The 26,063-nt window shown below is 48.1% G+C and overlaps 1 protein-coding gene across 2 annotated transcripts in view; it reads left to right on the plus strand.

Moving 5' to 3' along the window:
- The window catches only part of LOC119458099 (phosphatidate phosphatase LPIN1), a 99,650-nt gene that overhangs the window by 35,818 nt on the left and 37,769 nt on the right, over positions 1–26,063 (plus strand). Inside the window, exon 1 of one of the 2 annotated variants that reach the window (XM_037719913.2) lies at positions 4,941–5,416. The exons of the other annotated variant lie outside the window; for it this stretch is intronic. Within the exon in view, the coding sequence (XP_037575841.1) occupies positions 5,297–5,416 (120 nt within the window). The 5' untranslated portion in view covers positions 4,941–5,296. Of the gene's footprint in view, positions 1–4,940; positions 5,417–26,063 lie in introns of those variants that run through there. 2 annotated transcript variants of the gene reach the window in all.

The raw sequence follows: 26,063 nt of genomic DNA on the forward strand, positions 1-26,063 counted from the left end.
TAAGCTAGGATTGTGTGATCACTAACGTTAAAGTCGAGGGTTTAACGAACGCTCGTAATATCAGGATTAATCGTAGTCAAAGGTAAAACGTGTACGCCGACCACAAACAACAAAAATACGAACGACACGTTTCGTCTTCACCAGCGCGATCCTTGTTCACGATCCACACGCAGGCCTTGCTCACAAGATTGGGACCGAGACTCCCGTAACGTCTCGTATTTTTGTTGTTTGTGGGCGGCATCCATTTTTACCTTTGACGTTAGTGGTTCTAACGTTCGGACTTTTTCTCAAATGTTCCCACCTGCCGTGGTTGCTTAGTGGATATATGGCGTTGGGCTGCTAAGCACGAGGTCGCGGGATCGAATCCCGGCCACGGCGGCCGCATTTCGATGGGGGCGAAATGCGAAAACACCTGTGTACTTAGATTTAGGTGCACGTTAAATAACCCCAGTTGGTCCAAATTATTCCGGAGTCCCCCACTACGGCGTGTCTCATCATCAGATCGTGGTTTTGGCACGTAAAACCCCATAATTTAATTAAAGTATTCCAGTTTGGGTCATTCTTCTCTAAATCAATGCAGTCCATTTATTTTATGCGTTTATAATTCTCTGGGAGCTCACCCAGATTTCGCGTGACTGATCTAACCGTTTTCGGGGGCCGACCCCCAAGAAAGCGCAGTATAACATACAGAGCCTAACCAGACCCGTGCGCGGGAGACAACCAGTACTACTTCGAGCACCAGTATACGGAACAGCGTCTGTACGCTAATTGAATAAATAAACCACCCATCATACCCCACCTATAAAACCCATAACATCACCCATAACATATAGCGCAACATACTGGTTTAGTAAGCGCAATGAGCCAGCAATAATTTTTTTTCAGTTACTTTTTCTATATGGAAGCCCATATAGTAGATGGTTAAGGAAAATTGAAATCTGAGCTTCATTTTCTTTCTACTAATAATCGACCTCCTAAACTGACTATTGCACCGCGAAATTAACGAAAACGATAGTTTTGAAAGAATACGTTGTCAGCCTAAGCGACGGCTCTCCGAGTACCAAACTCGGCTTGATTCGTGATAAAGCGTGAAGTTTGTAAGCTAGGAGAAGTGACTGCGGTTATCGTTTTCTCTCAACTAACGTGTGCAATGAAGCTTGATTCATTAGACGCCGCTGATTCCCAATTCGATTGTCGATTTCATGGCTCGTAGGCCTAACGTGGATTAGCTTGGCTGGTGAAGGCACGTCAAGTTGGTTACTCAAAATTAGGCGCAACAAATCGCTGACTGCTAATAGAATAACCTCTCAACTGTAATTAAACGCAAAACCACGAAAGTTAAAGTTACTTTTCTTATGATAAAATGGTATAGCTTATTTTAATATTTATAATAGTTTTTCTTTGACACCGTAGTGGCGCTGCAAACGCAAGACGCTATTCGCAAACGCAAAGCCCCATTTTAAAACTCTCCACTTTTGCATGCCCCAACGCTAACACCCGCAAAGCTCTTTGGGGCCCCAAACATTTGGGGCCCCTATTCTAAAACTCTCTAGTATTTCACTTTAGTGTGCTTATAAACGCGAAAGAACTTCCAGCGCTAACACTGCTCACGCCTTTTCGCGCGTATACACTCAAACGCGCTCTTTTCTAGCACGGCCGTGCCTCGGCGTTTTCCCTTTCCTTTGACCCCGAAACGTTGTATACTCCGGGCGTGTCCGCGTCTGGCGTGGCCGCCCGACTGGCCGCCTTCCGCCGGTCTGGCTGCGAGCTGTTAGCTGAGGCAGCGCAACGTGGCTGTTGTCCTTGAACTTGTTCTCGCTCGGCACGGCCTTTGTGCCGCTTTGTGGGGGCGCTCGCTCGCTCGGTGCCGTCTGACGCAAAAGTGGGAGGGGGTGGGTTCGCTTCATGAATTCTAGCAGTGCTATAGTTTGCGGGGCTTAAGCTCGAAAGCTAGCTAACAAAGAAGCTTAATTAAGAAGAAGAAAACCGCGCAACGAGAGCGACGGAACTATAAATGATGGGCGTAACGTTAGGAGACCGAAAGACAGCGAAATGGGTTAGGTATATGTGCTCTATACGAAGCGTAGAGGACATTATGCTGTGGTCTGTTGTGCAGTTACAAAATTGTTGTACAGTCGAACCCGGATATATCGAACCCACATTTAACGAACTCACATATATAACGAATTATTGTGTATATGGAACAGCTGTAAAATCTCCTTGAACATTTCTGTGTAAAAATTTTATTTTAGATATCAGATTATCTATATATCGAACTTTTTTGTGATCCTCATTAGATTCGATATATCCGGCTTCGACTGTACTAAGGGAAGTGAAACGCCGCTTATATGATGGCAGATAAATTAAGCGGTAGTACGACATGAGGTTATAGGAAATTTCCGGGCATACCATATGTGGCGAGTTATAGTGCAAGACGGGTAAATGGAGATCGCTGGGGAGAAGGCCTTCGTCGATCATCTGCTTTTAGGACGTGAAATAAGATGATGATGGTGATTATGATGATGGTCCTGCGTTCTAATAAGCCCAGGCCATCAAAGGAAAAAAACCTGAATCAAATGCTGGTTTATACATCGCTGGACGACGGAAGTGGGACATATTGGAGGGGAGCTCCCTCTTTCTTTTTTTTTTTTTTTTGCAGTCACCGCACCAACTTAATAGGCGAACCCAATAACATGAACCCGATGAATTCGGGTCGAGTAGGCTTGTTCTGTCAAGTTAGTTCTCAGTGTCGAGTTCTGTCAACCCGGCCTGCAAGGGATGCGTTGACTCGCTCAACCCGCCTGGCACGGTACATGTAAGCGAGGTCGGGTCGGGTCGGGTTCTGTCGATCTTTTTTTTTTTTTTTTGTTCCTTTTATTTATTTTTTTTTTTTGGTCTTTGGCAGCTTGAGCCTCCTCCCACGGTAACCACGGTAACACTGACTTTTCTCGTATGTCATTAGCGTAATCTGGCAATCCAACGTAACATTCCTCTAGTTAGTGTCCATTAACCCTTAAGTATAAACCCTGTGGAAGCGATCTTGCGCGCGACGGCGACAAGCGACGCGATGGAGATGGCTGTCGCGTTTGCTCGTCGCGTACAAGTCGTACCGCACGCGAGCGACGACATTGAGCGTCGTCTTCCCGGTGTTGCCAGTATCAGGGCAGCAAATATGCGCCGAAGCCGGCGTGACGTGGGTTACTGTAAATAGCAGAATGAAATATTTCTGAAGGTCTTGCAGTAGGTTCTTATCCTTGCACGTATCAAAATTTAGCCGTTTGCTTGTCCCGTGCGACAATCGGCAGTACTTGACTGATGTACATCCCGTTCCGGCTTCGCGCTATTGGCTAGTCGCTCATAGCACTTCCGGGCGACGAGCGACGAATCTATATTTCCAGAACCGAGCGATCTGTTCGCACGACGGCCCGTCGCTCGTCGCCGTCGCGCACAAAATCGCTGTCGTGGGGTTTCGGCTTTATTGCACGTGTTTAGCGCGTGGAGCGGCACTGGACCACCTCCCGCCCGTGGGGGGGAACGACCGTTATCCTTCGTGTATACCTCCGCGGACACTTTGCACGCATGTATCTCGCTCTGCCGTACAAGACAGAAGTACACAGGAAGATGTGTACTTGGAAGTGCGAACGTTTCGAAAAGGGTCGCTGACGAAGACAATTCCACTTGTCGGAACGTTGGCTCCTGACACGTCCCTTAACAACCATTGTTGGTGACTTCGCTGTGCCGCAGCCATAGAACGAGGAGCATAGCGATAGATTGCGACTGCAGTGATTCGCTTGGTGGAGTGCGCGCACTTAATAGCAACGTGCGTGGAAGAGGCTTAGCGCGATCTTTTAACGGTTCGGGTAAGACGAACCGTTCGCTCGCGGCCTCGCCTGATTCGTCAGAACGGCGCTTTCGTCATATAAAAAAAAAAAAAAAAAAAAAAAAGGTGAGTCGTACCAATCACGTGAGGCCACGCGAACGGTTCGCTTTCCGAAGAGCACCATGCGCGAAGGTATATCCGCTCTTGTTCCCCAACGATGACGCTCTGTGCGCGCGTGTGGGCAGCTATTTCGTGAACAACAACTCGAACGGAGTACATTGTTGGCAGCAATCCGCCTTGCGCTTTTTTTTTTTTTTTTTTGCAGGCTCCGGTCACAATGATTTCTTTCTCTTACTTTTTAAATTTTCGGCGCTTAGTGCATCGATCGTCGTCGCAGTCTTTGGAGATGCTTGCGTGTTTACTTCTGCCCGTCGTTCTCGTTTGATCCTGCCTTTTGTGTCGTACCTACGCTCCGAACGAGCGAGCGCGACAGCTGGGTTTGCACCGCGGGGCACGCCTTGGCATCGCGTCATTGGCACAATGCCTTTCTCTGTTCGGAGACATGGCCGACCCAGAGTGGAAAGGGGTAGAAAGAGGAGGTGTTTGCGAGCGGGGATTTCCCCTCCACCTGCCACCGCTCGGCCGCTTGCGCGCACCGGCTGCGTTTCGTAACGGCCGTCGCAATCTGCACCGATTCCCCCCCACCACCACTTTTGTCTCGGCGCCGGCAAGTCTAGCGTTAGTCGCTATAGTAGCCGCCGATGTTTAATTTCGTTGGCCCCCTCGGTGCGCGAGTGGGCTCTTGTTTGCACGTCTGTGGTCTCCTCTGCTCCCTTCTACCATCCGCCCACACCCTCGGAACCTGCCCCCTCCCCCCCCCCCCCCCTCCGTTTTCTCCGTCGTCTAGACTACGTCACTGGCTCTCACTCCTTCCTTCGCCTCTTCGTTGTTTCTCCTCCTCGAAATGGCGAGGCTTGCATCCATCTTCTTGGCGTCGGCTGGCTTCGTTCGCTTTAACATTTCTTTTTTATTTATTTATTTTGTGGGCGACTGCGGAAACACGTGCGTATGTACTACCGCTGACTTCACTTCGTACGGCCGGCGCTTGCTCCATGCTATCGGCGCGCTGTTGTTTACGCGAACCGTTGTCACTGGAGTGTTGTTTGCGCGCGCTCTTCCTATACTATTACGGGCTCCGCGAGGACCTCGCGAAGGTTCACTGCAGCTAGGAATCTCTTCGGGCCCCGTAGGTTAGATCGTCGCGATTAAAAGAAAAAAGAAAATTCACTGTGCTCGCGGTGGTGGAAAAGTGTTCCGTTTCCACGGAGGGATTGGCCGGCTCGAACCTTGGCGTCGCAGCTTCGTCGTACTGTGCCCGCGAGACGTTCTTCTGTAGGAGCAGCGCTCCTTTCTTCTGGTGAATAAGAGCAGCGCTCGGCGCGCGCGCTGGGGCGCGCGGCGAAGAATTAAGCGACAATGAACCTCGATCGCATCATACCGGCCCGCAGCGCGAGCCCCACGGTGCCCCACTTGGCCTTCCAGTGCATCGAGGGACTCATCCAGAACAGGGACCACGTATGGAACCTGCTGGGAAAGGTCGGTGTGTATATAGTGGCCACGCTGGTCTTGCAGATATGTGCAGTTGAGGAGTGTCGGGGTTCGGGTCGGGGGTTCGGGTCGGGGGTTTGGGTCGGGGTTCGGGTCGGGGGTTCGCGTCGGGGGTTCGTGTCGGGGGTTCGTGTCGGGGTTCTCGTTTAGAGGTGAGCGCGCGTGAGAACGCTCGAGGCTGCAGTTAGTGAGTCCACGCGGCTGGCTGCAGACCTTGGTTAGCGGGTCACGGTTCCTGATCAGGTCGCCGTTGACGGATGCCAGAAAAGGAGCTCGCCGTTATATTCCTGCATTCGGACGCATATGAGGGGCTTTGGTACGGCTTCTTATATCCTGTAGACGAGCGTTGCTATTCGCGTGTGTGGCCATTTTTTTTAGGCGGCTCATTGAGCTTTGTTGAGGGCAACGGAGCCTCCGACGGCGAGAGTGAATAAGCCTGATTTTAAATATTATCGGGGCCCTTTATTCTCGTAATTCGGGGGCTTCGTGCAGGGCTGTCTTACTCGACCTTTTGTGCCATTGCCGGGATGCTCTGAAACAATTTGTCGTATGAAGATGCCCGATATGATTGTAGGTTACATGTATACTTGAACCCGGCGGTATTGTTTCGTATATGTTCGCGCTTCTTGTGAGGTTCCTTTTTCTCTCATACATTGTTGCTTTAAGATCGGACTTCGGGCTGCACCATTCGTGTATACGGTTCTTTTAGACAGGTCACGTCATCCTTAATTGCATGCAGATATGAGCACACATCGAGCAACGCCATTACGTGCTTGTTATGAAAGACAGGCGTTTGGACGTCGATGTCAAGCCTGCAAGTGACTTTCGCACTGTGCTAAGCTCGAGCTCACGGTTTAGATCACGGACGCGGCGACGGCATTCCGGCGGAAGCGGAACAATAAAAAAAAAGTATAATAATAAGAGAAGACGCTTGTGTACTTATAGGTAATTAGATGCACGTTTAAGGAACCCCAGGCGTTTTAAATATATTTGGAGCCGCCCCACAATGGCGTGCCCCGTAATCAAACGGTGGTTTCGGTGCGGTGCGTATATAGAATTTCAAAATTTAATTGATTTAATTTTTTTTTTCGCTGCTGTTGACTTGAGGCGCAAATTTAGCCTCAAACCCGCTGCATCGGGCGTACCATGCACGTGGAGAATTGTTTTGTTTATTTTATTTATTTATTATTTTTTGCTTTCTTTATATATATCGACCCGTGTAGCGACATGATTATGTCATGCGGTATTCGACAGTTGCCCGTGTATAGCAACATCGATTGTCCTATTAGGAATACCTTGTCACATCGTTATACTTTCTTCCAAAAATCTCAACTGCGCTGTCACGTCGCCTATGCATGCAGCGGGTCCGCGTATATTCTTTCGACATCGATTTAATCGCGGTGCGCTCTATAGTAGTCTATATAGCCGCTCTTCTTTCACATTACAGGCCCCGTCGTTATATATACGCTCACAGCGCAATCGTCCTTGCGTGACAGTCCGTTTCGTCCGCACGTAGCGACCGCCGATCAATTTGCTCCCGACAGAAACATTAAGCGATGTCGTCTTCTTCGTGGAAACCGTGCTCGGCCCGGGCGTCGTGTTCTTTCCATGACGTCGACTGAAGGAGGGACGGCCGTTTAGCGAATCGGGCTAAAAGTCGATTTCCTCGTGGGCGCTCGGAGACAACGGACCAGGAAAGCAAGGAATTACGCATTTGTATACGCGATGTGAGCGTGACATTGGTATATATAGAGGTCGGTGCAGGTTTCGCTTTTTTTCGTTCCCATATTTGCTGCCGCTTTGCGCGCTGAATTGTTGACAATTTGCTGACATCAATGACTATACACTCTTAATCGCGTTGCACATAAATTTCATTATACAAGTATAAGCGGAACGCTTTTACTTATATGAAATTCGAAGGTTTTCTTTCGCGTGCAGAAACCGCTATCTCATTTATGACGCACGTCGTATAGTGTGGGGGCTTCGGATTATAATTTCGACCGCCAGCTGGGGTTCTTTAACGTGTAACCAAAGCGGTATACATATGTACACGAGTATTCGTGCATTTCGGAATCCAGAATACCCCCACTGTATGCGTCATAATGAAATCGTGGTTTTGGCACGTAAATCTCTGGCATCTTTAATTTTTAAAGTTTAATTACGATATGGGCCGGTTCCGCTCCTAGGCGAATTGTCTTTTCGTTCGCTTTCATTTTATCTTAACACTTCAACATTTCAGTTGAAGAGAATATTTAGTTTTCCCCTTAATTGCTCGATTTTCCGTGTTGTCAAACTCGGTCATTGTTTCGCTTCGTGTGGTTGTTAAGACTGTAGTTGAACTGTACGAACTGTGCAGGTGTGGGCGATAGTATCGTTGCCTTATTTGTTTGTTTCAGTCTACATATACCTGATGCCATGGATATGTAGACACGTGAACGAACGCGTACTATAACATAACTCGCTGTTTGGCACGTTCTCAATAATCTAACTACTCGATCTGGATTACTATGTATACAGATCTCCTTCGGTGATTGTCGCGCGGCCACGTCGATATCTGATCGAGAATCTGGGCACCCGATCTGAGAAAGTACGCGTACGTCAACGTCCTCAGGCGTTCGCGTCTGTAGTGAGCGCGTATAGTTGTTTACAAAACGTAGACCCCGACCCCCAAGGTTCCGGTTTTCTTTGCAGAAATAGCTAGAGCGGCCAAGAAAGACAACGGTGAGCCGGAGTAGTGTGGCAAAACAGAAGGAAGCCCGGAAATTTTCAGCAGTCTTCTTCCGCAGCTAGTCTTACATATACGCATAAATTTTGCCGTATATATATTACGAGGAAGAAAAATTAATATCCGTGCTTGAGGCACTTTACGCACTTTTTTTTTTTAATTCGAAAACCTAGAAAGGGGCGCGTCTCGTGTACGTTGTGGCAACTGGAAGACATGCATTCTTATTTTTATTTAGTTATTTATTTTATTTTCTATTGGCGTTGTAGGCGGACAGGACACGGGACAGGGATGATATATCCTCGGGGTCGCAGGTTCACTGCATGCATGCCAAATTGCGCAGTGCGACTCCCAGTGTGCCCTCGTTACTAAACACTGTGAGCGTTGTCCCGCGCGTTGCCCGAGACCGGTCATGCTTGGGCAAGCCCGACGTTTCGGACACGTGACCCAGACCTAGCCCACATACGCGAGAAACCCGTCTCGCTCGCGCTCTAGCTGAACGTTGTTGCAGGAAAGTTTTCCCTCTTCGCGGTTGTCAAGCAAACATGCAAGCGTCTGCTGTTGTTATCGGTGTGAAGTATAGTTTGCGTCGTGTCCACTCCGTCTGCAGATAGAAATAGCTCCAGCAGAACACGGGCCAGCTGTAGCTGCATGCGATATGCAGAAGTCGAACACGAGACGTTTTTTTTTCTTTTTTTCAGCGTGGCTGCGTCCAGTCAGCTGTATATAGTTGCCAAATGCGCATGCTCGTCGGTACACACCGAACTTTCTCCACCACCGCCGCCTGAAGAGAGAGAGAGAGAAAACTACTTATGAAAAAAAAAAAAAACGCGTAATTATAGAGTGCACATAAACAGTTAGCTTTGGTAGTAAATTTACGTTTTGCATACGCTTGTCCTGAACTTACTGTACGAGTTAGTTCGCAGTGACGTCATGCATTTTGACAGCGTCTACTCGCGTATCTTTTCTTCCTTGTCGTTTCTTTTTTTTTTTTTTTTTCTTGTTCTTTCCATTTCTCACTGGCCTCCTTGCCCTACATATATGGGACTCCACCCTTCTCTTGCCCTGCATCTTTGCCAGCTGTAAATCTGTCAATGCGCCTAGAAAGAGTCAATCAATGTCACCACTGTCCCTGTCTGTTTGATGTATGTGTGAACGAGCAGGCACGCTGTCTGCATGCTGTCTTCACTGTCAATGCCGAAGTGGCATTTCTTTGTAAACCCTGATGAAGACCGGTCCACCGGTCGAAACTGTTGAAATTAAACACTTGTTCTGTTAGCCTTGTAGCACTGCGGAAGTTTGAAAGGTGGCCTGGAGAATTTCTGTTTACTTATATATATATATATATATATATATATATATATATATAAACAAAGGGAACAGAGAGGCCCGGTTTCCGGAAGTCACAAACACACAATATAAATTGTTGAAGGTAAACAAGCACATCGCCACACGAACATACTTTGTTTTTATCTCTCTTTTGCGAGGGTTCGCTTATCTTCAACAAAATGTATGACCTCTAGTCGGACGATGTTTCGTCGAACCCGCCTTTTCACCATGTAACCTGAAAATAGTATTCTCTCTCTCTCTCCCTCAACTAAGCCAGTAGCGTATAGTTCATTATTCATCGGCTAATACTCAGTAAGAAACCCTTAAGGCTCCGCCAAATCAGTTCAACATCAAGAGTTCCCACATAACGCATCGCCAGTCTAACACCGATTGAGGATTGTTACTCTTTGAGGTGCTCCGTATAGTGTCCACATTTAATTGCGCGATGAAGAACGGACGAACAAGATCCAGAGTCTAGTAGCGCGTCACCCGTCAATTCCTTTTTTTTTTTTTTTGCGTCTTGGTGATGAGCTCGCACGCTTTCTGCGTCGTTCGCCTTCGTTGAAATGTCGTCGTTCCTGCGTGCGGCGCCAAGCGTGCGTTGATCTCCGCGCGAAGCGCGTGCGCGAGCGACGGGGGAAGCCCCCCCTCCTCCTCCTCCTCTCCCTCTCTCCGGGTCGGCAACAGCAGCAGCAGCCTTGTTGGGAGGGGGACACCCTTTGTTTTCGTGCCCCGTCGACGACCTTCTTCCTCCCCCGCTGCGTGCGCTTCTTCTCCCCCTTCCTAGCGAACCTCGTGCTTCCTCCTTTCTTCCTGCTCGTCCGTGGGCTGCTGACCGCGATCACGCGCTGCTTCCTCACCCCGCCGAGGCGGAGAAGAGAGAGAGAGAGATGCCTTTGCGGCAAACGCCGCCGCCGTAGCAACTTCCGTGTTTTCCGCCGCCGAACCGCTTGTCACTTTTTTTTGTCGTCGTTGCATGGCTTGCGGAACGGCCAAGTGCTGTGCATCTGAGTCAGCCGTCCAGTATAGGCGCGCTTGTTGGTATGCGCCATCTTGGAGTAGTGTATAGACAACAGCAAACAGGATCGAGAGCACGAGTACCGTGTCTCCGTGCGGTTCGAGTGCTCTACTGGTGTTTTTGTTTTGTTATCGCTACACTATACAGCATGCCTGTATACGGCAGGCATAGTGACCAAATACTCACTGGGGAACTTATCACTGTCGTTGAAAATAACAGTGTAGTTACGATCATTGCATTCTACCGGTGTTACTACTACTACTACTACTACTACTACTACTACTACTACTACTACTACTACTACTACTACTACTTACTACTATTACTAGAAGAGAAGTAGTGCAGTGGCACAGGGTACATTGTGTATAGTTCTTAGATTTAATGTGGAAGTCCAGCCTCTTGCGCGTGCAGTACGCTCCTATGGCTGCAGCCCCCCGGCCTTGGCTTGCTTTCTTAGTGTAATCCCCGTAAATCCGTAATACCTCTCGCCATGCTACAGAGAGACGACTGGTAGTGACGTCGAGGCCGCCGTGTTTCCGAGGCACCAGCTTAGTGAAGATAAGCAGCCCGTTAATCCGATCGGCTTATATATCGTGTAAGCAGCGCAGCGGAGCCAGTAAATGGTTCGCCAGTGTGACGTCGATCCGTGACGGTATACATACGAGCCATCTGTCATATAGACGGATTGTTTGTTTAGATAACACGGAACGAAGCGTATAATAGTACTTGTCAAGGGTGCAGGCGAAAAGGCAATCAAATGGCCTTACAAAGCACCCGCTCCTCTTCTAACCCCCCTCTCCCCTTCACAGCACTCATAGTAGGTATTTAATTAACCTTCAGTACAAGAATACATGGTAACGTGCATCTTAAACAGACAAACCTGAAAAAAATGAAACCTGAACCTGAAGGCTGAAAAACGCAGTTTATGCATACATTCAAGCTTACCAGGCATAAAATAATCGACTCGTTCGGCCAACGATACGTTGCATATCTGTGCGCCTGTTCATCTTGAAACGCATCGCGGCCTCGTGTATGAGTTCGGAACTCAGTATAGGCGTATTCAGCCTTTAACGTCTTTATAACGAAGTGCTTGAGACTCTCCAAATCATTCGTTATACAGGGGCACTTCGTTGTAAAGGTCGCCCGCACCGCACAGCTCACATTATAGAAGCGGGACAGAACCATTCCTTCGTTGTACAGATCATTTCGCTGTAGAGGTGCTCGGCTGTATGTCGTGACTCAGTAGAGAGTCTGTGGTGCAACCTTCTCTTGCCTTCTGTCTCTGTATGTGTCCGTGTGTCTATATATGACTGTCATGTCAACTTCATTTGCTGGCTTTTGATTTACCGAACCTACGGCGTTACGTATTTTACAACATTATTTTATCATTCTGAATAATATTACTTCAAACGGAGTGGCCGTCACTATTGTGACGTCTTTTTATTTTCATTTCTGTGAAAAATAGAATGTTACACAGGGACGTGTGCAGCAGTGTTCCTGTTAACGTTTAAACAGCCCTGTGCAACATTATGCCTGCCGTAAAAGCCGTTATACGCACCAGCCATAGTCTATAGCAAAATACCCCGTGGTAATGGATAAATTATGCTCTGAAAGTAAGAACGTTAGTAAGAAAGTAAGAAAAAAAATCCAGGGTTTTACGTGCCATAACCACGATCCGATTATGAGGCACGCCGTAGTGGGGCCCAGACTCCGGAATAATTTGGACCATCGGGGGTTCAACGTGCACCTAAATCTAAGTGCACAGGTGTTTTCGCATTTCGCCGCCCATCGAAATGCGGCCGCCGTGGCCGGGATTCGATCCCGCGACCCCGTGCTTAGCAGCCCAACACCGTACGTAGCCACTGAGCAACCACGGCGAGTGGCCCCTGATTCTCGGCGACCTGGGTTTTTTTTTTTTTTTTCTTTTTTTTTTTGCGTTAAGGATCCCGTGTCGTAGAAAACCCGGCGTCGGTGTCGGCGTAAGCGCCGAAGTCGTTGGCGGAATTAATGATGCCGAAAGACATCATCCCGAACCACCCCGACCGAGGCCCTTCGCGTGGCGCAAGGCGCAAGTGAACAAAAATTGAATTTCTCAAAGTGAAATCCGTCAGAAAAATGGTAAAGTACGACTTAACCACAACCTACAGACGTGATAGTGTTGGATTGTAATTTTACTATACGAGAAAAAAGCCTGATAAGCAGCCAGGGATCTTTGAATGCTATCGCGTTCCACTCTTAAAGGCGAAGCTCAAGTGTTCTCCAAATTTAGAACAAAAAAAAAAAAAAAGAAAACGCGTTGTCAAGGAAAAAGTAGTCTCTTGGAAGCAACCTACCCCGGTATAGCGTGGACGCGTGTTCCGGAGCAAACACGGTAGTCGACGGCCTCGGAGACCATTCGTGACGCAAAAAAAACGGCGAGGACGGAAAGAGTGCTGCCGCTATCACCTTCTCGCGCGCGCGTGATACGACGGCTACGACCGGGCTGTGACGTCCGTGCCGCATGCTTGCGGAGTTTCGTCAGGCGAGCGTGACGTCACCACGACCTGCTGCAGGGCGTACGGCCAGCAGTTAGGTGACATTCGTCGGGCTTCGGAAAGAAACCGCTTGCTTGTTGGGGGAAGCCGCCTACGAATACTTCTGTCTCCGCCTCGTCTCCGAGTTTCTTTTTTCTTTCCCTTCCCACCCTTCCTCCTCCCCCTCCTCATTTCTCTCTCTCTCTCCTTCTCTTTTTTTAAATTTTTTTCTAAGGGCGCGTGCAGTTACTGAGCTGTTGCAACTCACCCGCGCTTGCAGGCAGGGCTGTGTCCTTTATCGGCGACCGTGCGTTCGGAAGTCACGAGGTTTGTGATTGCGTTATTCTTTCTCTCTCTCTCTCTCTCTCTCTCTTTCTCTTTTCACTAGCCGTTCACGACGCGTGGTGATCGCGCGTTCTAACGCGCGCGAGATGGTGCGGATCGGAAGGTTTTCGACGCCGCCTTAATGGTGCCTGTTGTTTTGTGTCTCTAGCAGCCTGATACGGGGCGAAGATGAGCGTGATGAAATTGCCAGTGACGCGGTCTGGAACATTCGATCATGATTTCGGTCCCGGCATGGTGTACGATGGGGAAAGAAACGCCTTGGGCGTGCGTCATTAGGGTTTTGGAAGACGGGGGGTGGGGGGTCTCGCAGGAGTGTCGAAATTCCGCGTGACTACGCAGAGCCCGTGCTGAACCGATTAGTCCACCCAACTGCGCTAAGCCGAACCATGCACACGCGTAACCCGCGCACAGTTGCCTCTTGCGTTTAAGGCTGGGTGTATACCGGGTTAATCGTCTTTTTTGTAGTCACGTCTGCGGCCGCGTGTTTTGTAATTATTGTACCCATTTCGTCTTTAACTCTTCGTAATCTTATCATCCATCGTGCTGAATGGCTGATTCGTGTGACATCAGAATGAAAATTGAAATTCATTACAAAGTGCGACCCCCTTCCTTCGCATTTCTTCTTCTTATTATTATAATTATTATTTATTATTATTTTACACTGTTTGCCGCGCAATTGTGTCTATCGGCTGTGCTGAAATGGAGACAAGAAGTTAAAAGGCCGTTTGGAAAGTCCACGCGTGTGTTCAAAACGCTGACATCTCTGTATAAAAAAAAAAAAGTTACTTAAATGACTTATTTTAAAGTTTAAGGAGAGGCAAGTTAAACAATTACGAACAAGACTCTCGATAGCATGGCTTCCTGCTTTTGCGAATACGAATATCGTGCTCTAGCTCTGTTGTAAGCCGTCCGTCAGCCTCGTCGTAATCGTACGAGTACCTCCTTCTGGGTTTCCCGTCCAGCTTTGCGCACTTCCGGTTTGAGTTCGGTCGTTCGGCTTTCTCCCGCCGCGCGCGCTGTTGGCGTTGCAGCTGTCGTCATCAGAGTCACTGCACTCCATTGACTTCTTCAGTACACAGTCGTCACGTGTGCTGAAAAAACAGGATGCGTGTAGGCCAGCGATAAGGATTTCGTGCCAGGAGCTGCTGCGAAACTGCGGGCACGAACCATTTGCATCCATGACGCATGCGCCGACGACATGGATGGCCGCGGCACATGGAATTCCGCGTGCAGATGACGTCAGCATTTGCTTTAACTATATATAACAGGTCATGAAGCAGCTGCACTGTGTGCGTTTCTTTTCTTTTTTTTTTCTAGTTTTCTACTCCAGAATATATACAGGGCAAGGCTGTTCTTTAATATTCGCTTAATATCTACGCGTATATTGTGCGCTTTGCGTCACATAGCAAGCTCTAGATTTGTATTGTATCCGGACTGTATATATTTATTGCTTGTAATATAAAGTCAGCAGACATGTAATAAAGCCAAGGAAAACGCAGGATAACTGTTACTTTTAATTGAAGTTTAGGAATAATAAGAAAGGAAGTGAGAGCGGACAAAGGGACAACTTGTTGTATAGGTGGGAGCCGAACCGATATCCAATTCAATTTTATTCACAACACACATAGAACGTTGTGTTGAAGGCTCCCCTGGCAAAAGAAGCTGTAAGCATACAGCTTGACGGAGGCCAGGGTTGCCAATAATCGGCAGCAGTGTCTATGCATTGGTAATGGCATTAAATGACAATACATGAAGACACGTCAATAAAAACCTATACCTATACTATTAGCAACAGTCACAACAATAAGTACCTACACCTACACTATAAGCGATACATTAATATATATAATATATACTATGCATATCAAGATGTGCAAATACATGCACTACATACTAGACACACTAATAACACATGCAAGTAATATATCTCTCTTTATTCCGTTTTTTTTTCTTATTGTTTTATTTTTTATTTCTCTCATTAAAGCTAGGTAGGACATGAACTAGGTCTGACCCTGACCACTACAAATATTTGTTGCAGAGCGATTCTGTATGCCGTACAGGTTGAACAGGCTGCCTTTGTGTTTTATTCGCCTGACTAGAAATATATATTAAATGGATCTGCCTCCGTCAACGGGACATCGAAACGTAATTATTAAAACAGAAAACAACAGTGCAAGTGTATGGAAACACAAAAACAAAGCAACAACAGAAACCCGGCAACAAACAAAACACGTTCAACAAACCGTGCAGATCAACTGTATGGTTTCGGTTTCACCTTTTTGTTCGTTTTCTGCTCAAAATTTTGTTTTAGTATTTCGTCATTACCTTAAGGGGGGCTCGAATTCTTGGGCAAATTTTCTGGTTCTCAAGAAAAAAAAAAGAAAAATATACTTAGTTTTCCCCCGCAACTGTTTAGTTTCTCGCTAACCATGCGCATACGTAGTCGCGCGTTGTCGGCACTCAAGTTGACCAAGGTGTCATTGTCCGATAGTTGGCTCCAGGTACATGTTCTTGACGTGTTCCATTAACACACACACAGAAAAAAAAGTTAAAAAAAAACGAACTCGCTTCCATTGTCTAGCTCATACAATCTTGTTGTGCATTTAAGAATAAAATTTATTAGACCATGTTCTTTCTTTTTTTTTTTTTCTTTTAGTAATTGCATAGGAAAACTGGTGTCGCGCGCAGAGTCGTATACTTTCGATATGCACAGGCTATTGCAATTGGCTACACAACTTGCTATCCTATTCGTTTCCCGCGGCCGGAAGTCTTTTAAAAGGAATGCAACAGTAGTGACCGAGCCACAAGCAAGGTCGTTCGGACGGTTCGGAAGACAGTTGCGAGCGCCCCCTGGTCGTCGTCCTTCGGGAATTGCTCCCGAAGGACGCGGCAAGTTCGGCCTACACTGTCACTGTTGGCACACAAGAGACGCGCGCGCGGCCCTCCCGTATATAGCCATACCGTCTACACTCGACGCCGGATCCCAAGGCCTACAGCGCCCTTCGACGCTCGCGAAGCGCATGCGCGTAAAAGGTCGCACAGCTGTCGCTACATACGGGTCTGCGTGAGGCGTCTGTGTATGCCCTCGTCAGAGGCGGGTTTGACTGGCATGCCTGCAGTGTCGTACGATCGGATCAGGCGATCTTTTGCGTCGACGTATGCCCTCTTTTCTGTTCGTTGAATTGTGCTCTGGTATAGTTGGAACTTTCTCGCTTTAACAGTTGAGACGCGCGCGGAGGCGTTGAACTTAAGTTTGCGTAAAACTTGTTACTGAAAACGTCAAGCCGTACGCTTTCTGCTTCGATCCGTTCTGCATTATAACGCGCACCTTCGTGTCGCGATCGTTTTAGAGCGCTCCGACTGATGTGCTGCGGAAGTTATTCAAAACAGCCCTATAAAGGTTCAAAAGAATAGACTGCTGGGATAGTTGATACTGCGTAACTTGAGGTTAAGCGCAAGAGGGCACGTAGGTCTTCGTTCCCTTCTGTCGTCCTACGTGCGACCACGCCGCGACCACGCGCTCAGCAGCTGAACGCGGTACACTGTAAAATAATTTACGCCCTTTAAAAGCGCGTGAGGGTGTAAATCGGTCTACAACGCACACGTTTAAACCCTTTTGGGTGTAAGGTTGCGGGTGGGTGACAAATCTACACCCTTATTCACTTTTATGGGTGTAAATTATTTTACATTGTAGCCACCGCGGTGCATGGGTTCAGAGCTGACAGAGCTTATACGAGCAGTGCGCTGGTGCTACAGTTGGCCCACGACTATATGTAGACGTCCCGAAATCAGCTGTGGTAATCCGCTCAGTGACGTCGTTTCTCGTGCGACAAAGGCTCTATATATTTTACGTTTATTAGTGGTTAGCAATCAGCTGTGGTGGAAGGATATGCGCGCTGAGTGTTCTTGTAGCCTTCCAAACACCTCCTCTACATCCCCTCACATATCCAGCCAGATTTCACTGAATAATGCATTCAATCCTTGGCTTGGTCGCGCGAGCTAGCGGCCCCGGATGCGGTCGTCTCATTGGCGTAACGGATGCGGCATGCGTAATATGCCAGCTATTTATACTGTATATACATGTTGCCTGCCTGCTTTTAAAGTTCCGGCCGCGCGTTACGCCTGCCGCCTGAAATTATACGCTCCACGTCCATCGTCGCTGCCCAGAGTGGCGGCTAATTAACTCCCTCAAGGCTTCGGCTCACTACTAAAAAAAAAAAAAAAAAGTTTAGGCGAGGATTCTATACAGAAGGACGCTATATATCTCAATGGGAGCTAGCCTGAGGCTGCGCGCACTGTAAAATAAATTTCACCCTTAAAAGTGAAAAAAGGGTGTAAATGTGTCTATAACTCGCGCACTAACGCCCTTTTTACACCTTTTCCACTTCTAATGGTGTCAATTATTTTGGAGCGCATTACGAAGGTCGCGGGTTTGTCTCCGTACCTTGCATGCTGCGTCAGCTTTGATTCGCATATTATATATATATATATATATATATATATATATATATATATATATATATATATATAATTCATCCGGGTTCTATGGACGAACAAGCAGGCGAAGCACCTGATGTATGTTTGCACATGTGTAGGAGTCCGGGCATCCCTTCTCGCGCCAAGCGCTGACAATTTGACTGGCGTTTTTTTTTTTTTTTCATTAACAAAGCAAATAAGTGCAGTCGGTGATCACCTTCCCTAAGGCAACAAACTTTTCCTATATATGCATTCTTTGCCTATACAGTTGCACTGTCGGCCTGTATGCATTGTTCATGGGGAGACATATAAGTTAGTTTAGCGGGAATGGGGGTCACATATCCGGCTCTTGAATGCAAAGCAGCTGTTCTGTTTCCTACTGAACTGCACCGCGTGTACGCTGAATGCCGATATCCTTCGTACGGTGCATATAGCCTTCGGGGCTGCCTTCTAGATGGCAACGACCGCGGAGCAGTATAAGTAACCACGGTAAACGAAAGGGTCTGACAGGTGTGTGAGTCGGTGTGATGCGAAAACCGTTCTCGAGTTCGCTCGCGTTTTTACTGCGCTGGCTCGTGGCCTTCCACGTGTCCGTCGTTCGTGAGATGTTTTAATTACGACGACGGTCGAGGGGACAAGCTCGTATAATAAAAGAGCGTTGGCTCCCGTCTGTAGCTACCACGTGGGCAGGCGAGCAGGCAGGCAGGCAGGCATTGTTGCGAAAGCGTCAAGGTAATCCGGATTGTTGGGAGAGCGCGCGGATGTGTGGAAGTCTCTCGCTTCGCGGCCGCGCATGCGCATGTATATGTATATGGTGCGCCCGAGTTTTCAAGCTTAAATTGCGTGCATCGGCGCTGCGCAAGCGTATACAGTTCCGCGGTATAATGGGCTCTGCTTGGAAGCGATGCGGAATCTTGATAAATGTTGCTGGAGTGTGTTATGTACTCCTATGCCGCAAGTGTTTGGCAAGCCGTAGGTATGGTTTATAGGATGTTGTATATGTCGAAGACTTGGTGGCCTATAGAACGTACAGGTAGCTCGTTTCTTTGCCCTTGTTGGGGACCTGGCTGGTCTTGTATGTATGTATGTATGTATGTATGTATGTATGTATGTATGTATGTATGTATGTATGTATGTATGTATGTATGTATGTATGTATGTATGTATGTATGTATGTATGTATGTATGTATGTATGTATGTATGTATGTATGTATGCGTTCGTGTGTGCGCGCGCGCGCTTTATTTCAGCTTTTCTACGGCGCCTTTGAGCTTTGAGCGATTTAACTTTGAGCGATGCTTCTGCTTATCGCCGTAACATTGAAATTACATTGCGTTGTCCACGTTCGTTAAACGTCGCGGTAATGTTCTAATAGTGAAAGTGACCGCGGATGCAGCTCCAAATTGTTTCTAGCGCTATAGACGCAATGTCCCATCGTTCGAAACCGCGAAAGGTGGTCAGGTGGAACACCACGTCGACATGTTTCCCACAGTTCTTGCGTGCGATGCACGTACGTACATCACCGAATATGTGAAACTACATTGAACTATTTTCGTATACACCAGATACAAAATGTCACTCTGTAGCCGCAAAGGGATTGACGCGCAAGACCCCCGCCCCACACTGCTCATCACATCCAAGCTGGTTATAGACGGCGCCACATTGGCAGCTTGCGCAGAGACTGCATGTGCCCAACGATTATTGCCTATACAGCTCTTACCATATTATCACGTGACTACGTGATTTGGGATCAGCATGATCTGTCGGCGCGTTACCGATTCGCTTGCGTACGTCCTTTCGTGTTTAATGTATGTGCGGCGTGGCTTCGAAGCGGACGGGCTCGGAGAATAACGCCCCTCGCGGTTGCAGCAAGAAATGGCCGTTGCGTAAACTCTCGAGCCGGCAGTGTGTGCCTGCCCTGGAGGCACGTGCGCGGGCGCGGAACCGAGATCAAGGGCGCGCGTACGCCCCTGCAATATCTGGGCGAATTCCGCGATCCCGGCGCGCAATTTTGCAATATTGCGGCTCTCGAGTGTTAATCGGCTTCGTCGAATCGGAAACGGTCTGAGTGAAAGAGAGAGAAGGAACGGTGGGGGAAAAGTGCGTGTACCGTGTTTCTCTCGATATGCGTGTCAGACGATGTTGGGTTAGGTATGCGAACACAGTTCCGCAAAGTTGTGACGCAACCAAGGGCGGAAAAAGCTTTAATTACGACTGGAAAGAGCGTCTTTCCTGTCACATATAAAACGTTTTTTTCCGTCCTTGGTTGCGTCTTAACTTTGCGGAATAAGATGAACCAAGTAGCCCAGCAACAAGTATTGATATGTACACCAAGGCTACCCCAAATTTTGCGTCGAGTTTACGAATTGAAGCTCGTTCTACGACTTTGTTACGAATGTTTCTTCAAGTTTTACGAAAAATAAATTCTTCTGGAGGGTGGTGGCGGTAAAATGTTCTACTTTCCATACAAGGGTACGACGACCTCCCCTCTTGGTATAGCTGCGATATCGGGAGGAAAGAAGAGCAGATGGCGTTCTGTGGAGGGGGATGCTAGGGAGCCTACATACAAGCGCCGTTTTAAAACGGCGCTTGCATGTAGGCTCCCTAGGGGATGCATTAATAGTTAAAAATGAGCAGCTGTGCTTGGATGTGTAGTTCATGATATGGAGTCCAAGAGGTGTTTTCAGTGCTCTGAAACCCCGCTTGGCCTTGTCCACTGCTGCATTTTTTGCCGTCCGGTTGCGAAAAACTTTCGTTCGTCGGTCTCCCACTCACCGTATATACCTTCGGAAGTCATCTGATTGCGAAAGGACATCAGAGTAGGAGGGGGGTACCTGCTTGAAGCAAGTTTATTCAGAGAAGTTTCTGAAGCAGGCGAAATCGACAACATGGAGCAGTCGCTGCAGAAAAAGTCACTGTGATCTGAAAACAACGAAAAAAAAAACCCCAATCAAAAAACAAAACACTGTTTCTTGCGAGCTTGTCTTGCTCCATGTTTACTGCACGCTGAATTAGGACGCGACGAATAGAAGCGTTGCACGAATTCGCAACGCTTGTCCTCGTCGCGTCTGTCTGTGTCCCGTGTCTTTCATTTGTGTTGTACAGTCGAACCCGGATATATCGAACCCACACATATAACGAATGATCGTGTATAACGAACAGAAGTGAAATTCCCTTGAAAGTGTTTGTATAAAATTTTTGGTTTGTATATCCAATGACCTATGTATCAAACTTTTTTTGTGATCCCCTTCAGATTCGATATAGCCGGGTTTGACTATACCAAAGCACCTTGCAGAGTCGCCAACTATAACCCAGTCCTTCACGCTTCTGAGGCGTATCATTGTTAAACTTACAATTGCGTGTGTATACCACCAATGGTGCGTGCTCGGGAGAAACATTCTTTTATGAGCTTTTTGTACCGAAGATATATATATATATATATATATATATATATATATATATATAAGGTTCTGGGAGCCCACAGAGGCGCACCGCGGGCGCGTCTTCAGTTCCCTGCAAGCCCTTGACCAGTGCCCGACTAGCTGCGCCTTATCAGCGATGTCTGTATAGTGCATGCGCGTGATTAGTCTGAACTCCTGTCTTTTCTCTCTCTCTCTCTCTCATTCCCCCCTCCACATGTGTAGGGTAGTAAACTGGATATAGTCGCCTCCCAGGGGAGGTATCCTCTAGGAGTCCACGTATAGTGAACATGTGCATTTCGTCTGCTGCTGAAGTGCTGGTTGGCTGTGGCGCCTGGCTCCTCCTAAAGTGCACCCCAGTCCAGCCAGTGAGAACTTCAATAGTGGACGAAATGCACATGTCCACTAGGTGGACCCTTACAGGATACCTCCCGGCCCTGCTGTTCCTTTCCTCTTAAATCAAGACAAAAAAAAAAAAAAAAAAAAACAACTACGCATGAGTCCATGCCAACGCTAATCGCCTGTGAAAAACATAGGCTTATTCGCGATGGACATATAGTCTCTGTCAAAGAAGGCGAGCTTCGCATCGCGCAATCTCGAGTTCATTGTATAGTGGCGCCATATAATTCATCCGGGGGTCATTGACCGTTTTGTTCCTTGAATCGCGGTATTTCTTTGCGTGTCCTGTCGGTGTCTATGTTCTGTTTCTGTTCGTTTAAGTTCCCCTGTTAACGCTTCCTGTTCTTTGCACCAGGAAAAGAGACGGCGTTTGTATACGTGTACTCGGCGCAAATACTCATAAATACGCAGTAATGAGTCGATTGTTCGCGTCAGTGTACTGGAATTTAGTGCACTGGCGAACTGCATGTACTGCGACGATTGACACGCGCTTCATCGCGTCATTTTATTTCGATCGTAAATGACCTTGCTTTATATATATACACGTTCTTGGCTAAGCATTTACAGATTCTACAGATAAAGCACGCGCCTTACGGGGCCTTTCATCGGAGTTATTAATGGCACATTCAACTGGTGGTTTCCGAGTTCTCCTGCGAATCTTGGAAGGTCGTTTCGCAATGTAACCAATGTTTATCATGACAAATTATAATCACGCTTCTGTAGTGTTAGGAAATACCGACAAATTAATGCGACTTATAAAACCATTTGTGCTCGTAATGCAGCTTCATTGTCGTCTTACACGGCCGTCAATCGAATGTGGAAACTATTGAAACTTTGGTAATTATTCGAATATGCAATTCGACTCCTCCCGCAAGTAGCGTCCTCCTCTTTGAGTAATCCAGCTTAGTATAGTATAGAAATGTGCTATCTGCCGCAGGCGATTTTTTAAAATTGCGCATAGTAAAAAAAAAAAAAAGGGCGCGCGCACACACACGCCCACACACAAACACACACGCAAACACGCACATGTACGGGCACACACGCACACACACACACACACACACTCCCACACCCACAAGCACGCGCGCACACACACGCCCACGCACAAAGAAACACGCACGCACGCACGCACGCACGCACGCACGCACGCACGCACGCACACACACACACACACACACACACACACACACACACACACACACACACACACACACACACACACACACACACACACACACACACACACACACACACACACACACACACACACACAAAACACCTGTTATATCGATAATCCAGCTCGAGGGGCGCGAGGTCCGCGCGAGAATCGCTTTACCAAGATGAAGGAAACTTATTTATAGAACGGCAAAGTGTCGCTCCTCTGAACTGGGTTATACGAAGATGCGCTTCTTGGATGGCGGCGGCAGAACGAGCGTGCACGCAGGAGGTTTATCGGATGAACGCCCATGCAGCGCAAAGCGGCCGGGCCCGGTGTGTGTGTACAGACCAGGGCCGCTGGCCAAGCGTGTACACGCGCGCCGCCACATCTTACGCAAGGGTGGTGGTACGATCGCCGAAGTGGACCAAACACGTGCGCGTTTCCGTGCATGGGAGTGGGCGCGTGCACTCTCTCTCTTACTGTAGCGTACAGCCCTGAGAGAGAGAAGGAAAGAAAGGCAGGAAGGTTAACTATACACTTTCTCCACTATACGCTACCCTATGCGCATGCCGGGGGTTTCAGCGAACACCTTCAAAAATTTTTAAAGGTTGCCTGTGGCAGATAGCACAGTTCTAGTTCACGAGGTGGTCCACTTGAAATTGAAATGCGTAATCGACTGATTAACAAAAGTTCACTAATTAAGTTTTTAACTAATAATCGTATGGTCCATATTGCAGTTTACAAAATTCTAGCCGTGGAGTTCGCAAGGCGGATCCACTTGGTACGAATTTTCAGGATGACACCAGTTTCAAGGTATTATTCTCGAACTTTGCGGATATATATATATATATATATATATATATATATATATATATATATATATATGCGGCGCATCTACACCGTGTATCCAATTCCCGCTGGAGTTTAAAAACTGACTGGAATATATATACGCGTATATACTTGTCCCCGATCATTCCGAGGCACGGCGGAGTTAAAATAATAATCAGCCGCAGAAAGGTTGCGGATAAGGTCGACATTGTGCGCTCTTCTCGGTGATCGCTGACCTTTTGGCGGCCTAGTTTCCTTGCCGTTATACCCTTATCTCTCTGCTCGGTCGTCGATCGCCCACTTCTTGACCCCTTGCCCGCGCGCCTCCTTCACATCTCAGCTATAGTGCCTAGAATATACTTATATGTGCTAGGTACTATATCTGGGCACTATATCTGGGCACTATATCTAGGCACTATATTCTATACACTATATAGGACCGCACCTGTCCTTGTTCCATGCTGTCTTTGTGACCGTTAGGTCGCGCAGTTAAACAATGTTCGCTAATATGTACCAACTCGCCCAACAACAAGTTCTAAACTGTATCTCAGCTGTTGATCCCTTAAAAACACCACATGGTCTCTGCTTGTATACTGACGTATATATAGCTTAAAGTGCAGAGCGAAGTGACTGAAAAATTGCGCTGAAGGCTGACTTTTGAAGTACCTGGTTTTACGATGTATGGATCCTCTTCCCACTATCTGATTACTGGTAGTAGCCGTAATAGTATAGTATAGCATACCTTCTTTTTTCTTGCAAGAACTCTCTCCGCATCGTCCGCTGCGCGATTGAATGAAGTGCATAAATAACGGATGTGGTTTAGTATCGCAGCTTCAGCCATAGGCTTCGCAGTAGCGATATAGACTTCAAACCACTTCGAGTTCATTATGGCCTACACCACAAACCAAATAAAGTGGTCTAAGGCCTGTGTCCAGGGCAGGTATTCTGTTAGGGTCCACCTATATAGTGGACATGTCCATTTCGTCTGCTGTTGAAGTGCTGAATGGCTGTGGCGCGTGGCTCCTCCTGACGCGCGCACCCCAGCCTAGCCAATCATAACTTCAGCAGCAGACGAAATGGACATGTCCACTAGGTGGACACTTACAGAATAGCTTCCCAGGACCGACCGGTGCTCCGGTCCGACCGGTGCGATCGGAGGTCCAAGTAGCCTAGTATCGCATGGAGTCTATAGCCGCACGCGGAACTTCCTGAGAGCAACCCCTACTCGGCGCCTGGAAGGTCCGATCCACCCGCCGAGGGATTTGCAATGCACGCATGGTGAACGCCGGAGTTAGCAGGAGTATATGGCTGTCCTTTCGAAGCAAACGGAAGAAGCGGCTTGCGGCCGGGTTTTGGACTTCCGCTGGATGATGGCATGGCGGCGTCATGCTCCCGCAGTTCATGGTGCATGGCACTGCATGCAGACCGACGAGGAGTTGAATCGTTGCGAGCCGAACGATGCTCTTGTTTCCGAAACCACCGGACGAAAGCTTGGCAGACGCCCCGGTGTGCTTGCGCCCATGCATGTTAAACGTGGCACACACGCACACATGTACGCACACGCGGACGCACTCACGCACATAAATACACACGCACACACATAAACACACGCACGCAAGCAACCCCCCCCCCTCCCCCCCTTTTCCGTTCAGCGCACCCTATGCAGCCTGCGTTCGGCCTGGCAGCGTCTGCAGCCATGCCCTGCGTATTAGCATTGCAAAACGGTCAAGGTAGGTGGTGTGGCCCACATGTTGGTGCGGCGCGCGGCTGCCGCGTTGCGAATGGTGCATCCAGACGAAGGACCGAATCCGGATTTTTAGCGGACGCGGACGACTATGCCACGGACCGTCCGGCTGCAGGCGCATCCACACGGCGGACGAAGCCCTAGCAGACGACAGCGCCACCGAGCCGGATTACTCTCGACCGCAGCCTCTGCGCTGGCTAGCAGCAGTCTGGTTTGAGAGTTTCTTCCTACAAATTGGAGGCCAGCAAAAAGCGACGTTTGGCCGCGATGGCTGATGTTCTGTTCGAGATTGACGAGGACTTTGATTTGTTTCCACGAAAACGGCGTTGTTTGCGGAAAGACTTCCAAAACCTGTCGAAGACTGACCTCGACGAATACCGGAGGCTGCTTCGTGTAAGCGATAGCAATTTCTGCAACTGCTGCCGCGCGTGGGGCCCCGCAACGAAGGGAGGATACCGTTATGCGCCGTTCTATATCAGCGGAAACCACGGTGTAAGAAATATACGTGCTGTCTTGCGCACACGTTTACAAGTTATTACAGAGATCGCCGTGGTAAATGTATATCGGTCGATGTTGGCTGCTGTGTCTTTAAGCCGCGTTTGCTAACGGCCGCGCTATCGCGGCGGCGGCCGGAGCTGCAGGAGCCGGTTGATTTGTCTCCCCCGAAGAGTCGTGCGTCTTTCG

This window comes from Dermacentor silvarum, chromosome 7 (genome assembly GCF_013339745.2).
Source record: "Dermacentor silvarum isolate Dsil-2018 chromosome 7, BIME_Dsil_1.4, whole genome shotgun sequence".
In the NCBI taxonomy this organism is placed as follows: Eukaryota; Metazoa; Arthropoda; class Arachnida; order Ixodida; family Ixodidae; genus Dermacentor; species Dermacentor silvarum.